Source organism: Varanus komodoensis, unplaced genomic scaffold (genome assembly GCF_004798865.1).
Source record: "Varanus komodoensis strain SLA01 unplaced genomic scaffold, ASM479886v1 scaffold31, whole genome shotgun sequence".
Classification (NCBI taxonomy): domain Eukaryota; kingdom Metazoa; phylum Chordata; class Lepidosauria; order Squamata; family Varanidae; genus Varanus; species Varanus komodoensis.
The window spans coordinates 8,136,774-8,143,730 of NW_025335780.1; the positions used below are offsets into that span (position 1 = coordinate 8,136,774).

The 6,957-nt window shown below is 43.7% G+C and overlaps 1 protein-coding gene across 2 annotated transcripts in view; it reads left to right on the top strand.

Moving 5' to 3' along the window:
- Positions 1 to 6,488, top strand: part of CLN5 (CLN5 intracellular trafficking protein) — a 9,527-nt gene extending 3,039 nt beyond the window's left edge. For both annotated transcript variants that reach the window (XM_044437720.1, XM_044437721.1), the window contains exons 3-4: positions 4,275 to 4,500; positions 4,974 to 6,488. In XM_044437720.1, the coding sequence (XP_044293655.1) occupies positions 4,275 to 4,500; positions 4,974 to 5,485 (738 nt within the window). In that variant the 3' untranslated portion in view covers positions 5,486 to 6,488. The remainder of the gene's footprint in view (positions 1 to 4,274; positions 4,501 to 4,973) is intronic.
- Positions 6,489 to 6,957: the final 469 nt, after the last annotated feature.

The window sequence follows — 6,957 nt, forward strand, 5'->3', positions numbered from 1 at the left end:
ATGAGGTGGCCCAAGTATTTGTGTTTCATCTTCACTATTTTATTTATTTGTTTAGAAAGCTTCTATGCCACCCCATTCGCCGAAGCCTCGGGGCAGCTCACAACAATAAATAAATAACAACAATATAAAAACAATATAATTTGAGGTGTCCTGGCCAAAGATGTAAAATAAATAAATAATGTTAGCAATTAAAATGACGTTTAAATAAAAAGGTCTTTGCCTGGCGCCGAAAAACAAATAACGACAGCGACAGGTGGACCTCTCTGGGAAGCGCATTCCATAGATTGGGCGCCACCGCAGAGAAGGCCCTCCTCCGAGTACTCACCCTCCTAATATCCTTTACGGAGGGTTTCCGGAGAAGGGACTCTCCCGCTGATCTCAAGGGGCGGGCGGGTACATATGAACATAAACCAGGACCCAAGCCGTTTAGGTAACCAGGACCCAAGCCATTTAGGGCTTTATAGGTCATAAACAACACCTTGAATTGGACCCGGACTTCAATGGGGAGCCAGTGAAGCTGACGGAGGACTGGAGTCATGTGAACATAATGCCCAGTCCCTGTCAGCAGCCTGGCAGCTCTATTTTGAACCAATTGAAGTATCCGGATTGTCTTCAAGGGCAGCCCCACGTAGAGCGTGTTACAGAAGTCAAGTCGGGAAGTCACCAACGCGTGTGTCACTGTCACCAGGCAGTCGTTCTCCAGGTAGGGACGCAGCTGATAGACCAGCCGAAGCTGAAAGAAAGTGCTCCTTGCCACTGCTGTCACCTGAGCTTCCAGTGAAAGCTCTGGGTTGAGGAGCACTCCCAAGCTGCAGACCTTGTCCATAAGAGGGAGTGCAACCCCATTCAGGACTAGGTCAAGGTCCCCTTCCCCGAAGCCCGATCCGCCAACCAACAGGACCTCCGTCTTGCCTGGACTAAGCTTCAGTTTATTGGCTCTCATCCAGCCCATTACCTCAGCCAGGCACCGGTTCAGCACAGCCACTGCCTCACCCGGATTGGTGGAGAACGAGAGGTAGAGCTGGGTATCATCAGCATACTGATGATTCCGCAGCCCACACCTCCTGATGACCTCTCCCAGCAGTTTCATGTAGATGTTAAATAGCAAAGGGGACAAAATGGATCCCTGCAGTATTCCATGGCATAGCTGCCATGGCGCAGAGCCATAGTCCCCCAGCATCACTATCTGGCCTTCTAAAGAGCAGTCAGGGTTGATCTCTTCCAGGACTGACCGGTTTGATCGCCTTGCGGTCCAGGGGACTCGCAGGAGTCTCCTCCAGCACCACAGTTCAAAGGCCTCAATCCTTTGGCGCTCAGCCTTCCTTATGGTCCAGCTTTCACAGCCATACATTGCAACTGGGAAAACCATAGCCTTGACTATACACACTTTTGTTGGCAGGGTGATGCCTCTGCTTTTTAGTATGCTGTCTAGATTTGCCATAACTTTCCTCCCCAGAAGCAAGCGTCTTTTAATTTCTTGGCTGCAGTCCCCATCTGCGGTGATCTTGAAGCCCAGGAAAATAAAATCTGTCAGTACCTCAATTTCTTCTCCATCTTTTTGCCAGGAAGTGAGAGGACCAGATGCCATGAGCTTAGTTTTCTTAATGCTGAGTTTCAAGCAACTTTTGCACTCTCCTCCTTCACCTGCATCAAGAGGCTCTTTAGTTCCTCTTCACTTTCTGCCGTTAGAGCGGTATCATCTGCATATCTGAGGTTTTTGATATTTCTCCCAGCAATCTTAATTCCAACTGGTGATTCATCTAGCCCCGCCTTTCTCATGATGTGCTCTGCATATAAGTTAAATAGGCAGAGCGACAGCATCCAGCCTTGCCAAACTCCTTTCTCAATTTTGAACCAATCATTGGTTCCGTGTCTGGTTCTCACTGTTGCTTCTTAACCCGCATATAGGTTTCTCAAGAGACAAATAAGATGGTCAGGTACTCCCATCTCTTTAAGAACTTGCCACAATTTGTTGTGATCCACACAATCAAAGGCTTTAGCATAGCCAATGAAGCAGTAGATGTTTTTCTGGAACTCCATAGCTTCCTCCATGATCCAGCGTATGTTGGCAATTTGATCTCTGGTTCCTCTGCCTCTTCGAAATCCTGCCTGTCCTTCTGGTAGTTCTCGGTCCACATACTGCTGGAGCCTAGCTTGTAGGATTTTGAGCATAACTTTGCTAGCATGTGAAATGAGTGCAATGGTGCGGTAGTTTGAACATTCTTTGGCATTGCCCTTCTTTGTGATCGGAATGTAAACTGACCTTTTCAATCCTGTGGCCACTGTTAAGTTTGCTGGCATATTGAGTGTAGCACTTTTACTGCATCGTCTTTTAAGATTTTGAATAGCTCAGCTGGAATGCTGTCACCTCCACTAGCTTTGTTGTTGCTCAGACTTCCTAAGGCCCATTTGACTTCACATTCTAGGATGTCTGGCTCGAGGTCAGTGACGACCCCATCGTGGTTATCAGGGACATTAAGCTCTTTCTTGTATAGTTCCTCTGTGTAATCTTGCCACCTCTTCTTAGTGTCTTCTGCCTCTGTTAGGTCCCTGCCATTTTGGTCCTTTATCATGCCCATCTTTGCATGGAATGTTCCCTTCATATCTCCAATTTTCTTGAAGAGATCTCTGGTCCTCCCTATTGTTTTCTATTTTTTTGCACTGTTCATTTAAGAAGGCATTCTTATCTCTTCTAGCTATTTTCTAGAGTTCTGCATTCAATTGGGTGTATCTTTCTCTTTCTCCCTTGCCTTTCACTTCCCTTCTTTCCTCAGCTATTTTTAAAGCTTCCTCAGACAGCCATTTTGCTTTCTTGCATTTCTTTTTCTTTGGGATGGTTTTAGTTGCTACCTCTTGTACAATGTTGCAAACCTCCGTCCATTGTTCTTCAGGCACTCTGTCTATCAGATCTAATTCCGTAAATCTATTTGTCACCTCTACTGTATATTCATCAGGAATATGATTTAGGTCATACCTGAGTGGCCTAGTGCTTTTCCCTACTTTCTTCAATTTAAGCCTAAATTTTGCAACCAGAAGCTCATGATCTGAGCCACAGTCAGCTCCTGGTCTATTTTTTACGGACTGTATAGAGCTTCTCCATCTTTGGCTGCAGAGCACATAGTCAATCTGATTTCTCTGTTGACCTTCTGGTGATGTCCGTGTGTAGAGTCGTCTCTTGGGTTGTTGGAAAAGAGTGTTTGCTATGACGATCGTATTCTCTTGACAAAATTCTACCAGCCTGTGCCCTGCGTCATTTTGTACTCCAAGGCCAAACTTGCCTGTTATTCCGGTTATCTTTTGGCTTCCTACTTTAGCATTCCAATCCCCCATGATGATAAGGACATCATTTTTTGGAGTTAATTCTAGAAGGTGTTGTAGGCCTTCACAGAACTGGTCAACTTCAGCTTCTTCAGCACCAGTGGTTGAGGCATAGACTTGGACTATTGTGTTGTTGAATGGTTTGCATTGGATTCGAACTGAGATCACTCTGTCATTTTGGAGATCGTATCCCAGTACTGCTTTTCCTACTCTTTTATTGACTATGAAAGCTACTCCATTTCTTCTGAGGGATTCTTGCCCGCAGTAGTATACCTGATGGTCATCTGAATTAAATCCACCCATTCCTGTCCATTTTAGTTCACTGATTCCTAAGATGTCTATGTTCAGTCTTGTCATCTCTTGTTCGACCACATCCAGCTTGCCTTGATTCATGGATCTCACATTCCAGGTTCCTATGGAGTACAGATCTTTGCAGCTTCGGACTTTCCTTTCACCACCAGATACATCTGCAACTGAGTGTCCTTTCAGCTTTGACCCAGTTGCTTCATTCTTTCTGGCGCTACTAGTACTAGCCCTCCGCTCTTCCCCAGTAGCATATTGGACACCGTCCGACCTGAGGGGCTCATCTTCCGGCGTCATATCTTTTTGCCTTTTGGTGCTGTCCATGGGGTTTTCATGGCAAGGGTACTGGAATGGGTTGCCATTTCCTTCTCAGTGGATCACGTTTTGTCAGAGCTCTCTGCTGTGACCTATCCATCTTGGGTGGCCCTGCATGGCATAGCTCATAGCTTCATTGAGCTACGCAAGCCCCTTCGCCATGACAAGGCAGTGATCCATGAAGGAGTCTAAGAATTTTATCCCCCTTCAAAGCAAAAAGACAGCTTTGTCTACAAATTGACTATTCTAGCAGTAGCCACCCTACTTCCAAAATACTTACTCAGGTGTTACTTGATTCAACATCTTCTACATTGTGGCTGCTGATTCTTTTCTTTCAGAAAATCATGCATGATGCTGTTGGTTTCAAGAGCTCTTTATCTGGGAAGAACTATACAATGGAGTGGTATGAACTCTTCCAGCTTGGGAATTGCACCTTCCCGCATCTTCGACCTAACATGTCTGCCCCCTTCTGGTGTAACCAAGGGGCTGCTTGTTTCTTTGAAGGAATAGATGATGCCCACTGGAAGGAGAATGGGACCTTGGTTCTGGTGACCACCATCTCAGGTAACGATTCAAGACTGCCATCAGCCTTGCCTGTTTCAGAAGTGATCACTGCATGCTAATGCTTTCAGGCATCTTATCCCGTTTACCAAAGTAAGAAATTTCATACCTGCCTTTAAACTGTCCCTGGACACCTACTCTTTTCTGAAGAACTTGGAAAATCTCCAGAGGGTATATGTTTACACCTGTCTTGTAAAATGATAGTAGTACTTCACATACTTCATTATACATGAAGTACTCAATGAAGTACTTCAATGAAAAGCTTTTCAGCTCAGTGAAAAGCTTTTCAAGTCCCGCTTGCGTTCATCCCGTATTCTTTCTATATCCCAGAATGGCACTCGATTCAACCATTTCTGCCTCGAAGGACAAAGCTAGCTACAATCTAAGCCGCAACTATTTGCATTCAGGACATCCCAGAATAATAGCATAGTCTCTCTTCTTCCTGTTGTGTGATTCTATTTTTCTTTCCTATACAGGAGCAATGTTTAATCAAATGGCAAAATGGGTGAGATATGATAATGACACTGGCATTTATTACGAGACATGGATGGTCAAAGACAGTCTGGATGAACATGCCAGAGTGTGGTTTGAGCCTTACGAATGCTCCAAGTTTGTTCTGAGGACGTACCAAAAGCTGGCTGAACTAGGGGCCATATTCAAGAAGATACAGACTAATTATACCACCATTACACTCTTCAGTGGGGAGCCCACTTGCTTTGGAAACGAAACATCTATATTTGGACCACAAGGAAACAAAACATTGGCTTTAGCCATTAGAGAATTTTACTCTCCATTCAAACCTTATCAGTCAGTCAAAGACTTCTTTATAAACCTGTTGAAGATATTTGATGAAGTGATTCTGAAGCATCACTTTTACCTCTTTTATAATCTGGAATATTGGTTTTTGCCCATGAAATATCCTTACATGAAAATAGCCTATGAGGAAGTCCCATTACCTAGTTCAAATGTCGCCATGATTGGCACTTAATTCTTTTAAAAAAAGATTTTTTTAAAGCCAGGCTATGCTGTTGCTTGCATTCTTCAAGCTAGCGTCTGTGAATTGGTCTCTACAAGTATTATCTTTTACATTATAAAACTGCTAATAAAGGTAAAATTCACATTTAAAAGCACTTTTCAAAGTTAAAATAAAATTTGCTTATGAATGTTTGTTCTTATAAATAGGTTTCCATACTTGGAAAAAGCAGCCCAAGGTTGCCCCCTGGCAATTCTTTCAGAGGAAATATCAAAATACCATTAGACCAAACATACTGCCACGATAATTATCTGTGGAAGTCGTTTTCTCCATGTAAACTGGGACCAACCATGAACTCTCTTTCTTGCTCTGATTAATATAACTGCACTTCTTGCACATTAGAATAATAGTGCACCTGATTTTGTCACCCATACCAGATTCTAGACCTGGCCATTGCTGGTTTCTTTTTTTAGCAGGAAAGAGCAGCAGGCTGAGGTTGCTTATGGAATTTGCTCTTGAAAATGCTACCACAGGGCTGAGGCAATTCTGTCCTTTGTTGTATTTCTTCCCAAGCTCCAATTTCTGAAATTGTAACTAACCTGAGTGCATTGGCAGGAACAAAGTGTACATATACAAGGAAAAAATGTTAAAAGGCCCTGCAAGTCCTGTTGGATTAGCACTGTGAATCCCAATTCCTTATACAGATACCGAAAGGATTTGTAACTCCCACTTTATTCCATGCCTGCTCAAAACAGCAACTTGCATTACCAAACATGAGAGAAAACAACTCTTTCCTAAGAAGGCCATTCTTGCAACAGATGTTTTCTAAGAGTAAATAATATGATCCATTTTGTCAGTTATCTGCATAAACAGAAATTAGCTAGAATGGCTTGAGTCTTGATTTTTGTACCAAAAAAAAAAAAAAATCAGAAGCAGTTAAGTATGCACTGACTCTTTTGCATATACAATACTGTGGAGCTTGGCAAATAAAATCAATCCTGGTTTAATTTTTCCTCAATATAGCTATCAAACATTTATTGTCTCTCGATTCAGTCCATGAGCCTTGTAGCACTGGCAGGCAGATGGCATGGCTCCTGCGGCAGCCAAGTCAGGGACGGTGATATCCACCTTTCATGATGCCTTCACAGCCTGTTCCCTTCAGATGTTTTAGACTTCACCCCCCACCCCCCCAAATCAACAGACAGCAAACCCAGCGGTCAGGAATGCTGGGAGAGGTTGTTCCAAAACATCAGACACCACCAGCCTGATGAAGGCTGCTGACTGCTTTTGTCCAGCCATGGATGCCTGAAGTAGGTAGCCAAGATTAGTTTTGCACTACTGCTAAGTTTGTGCCCCCCCCCTCCAGTTCCTGCAGACTTAAGGAGCAAATATCATTAATTCTGCCTTTGTTACTGACATCATTTTCATGGGCATTTATCTCAATAGGTCAACTGACCAGCATGTCAACCCCAGGAACCCAACTGTTT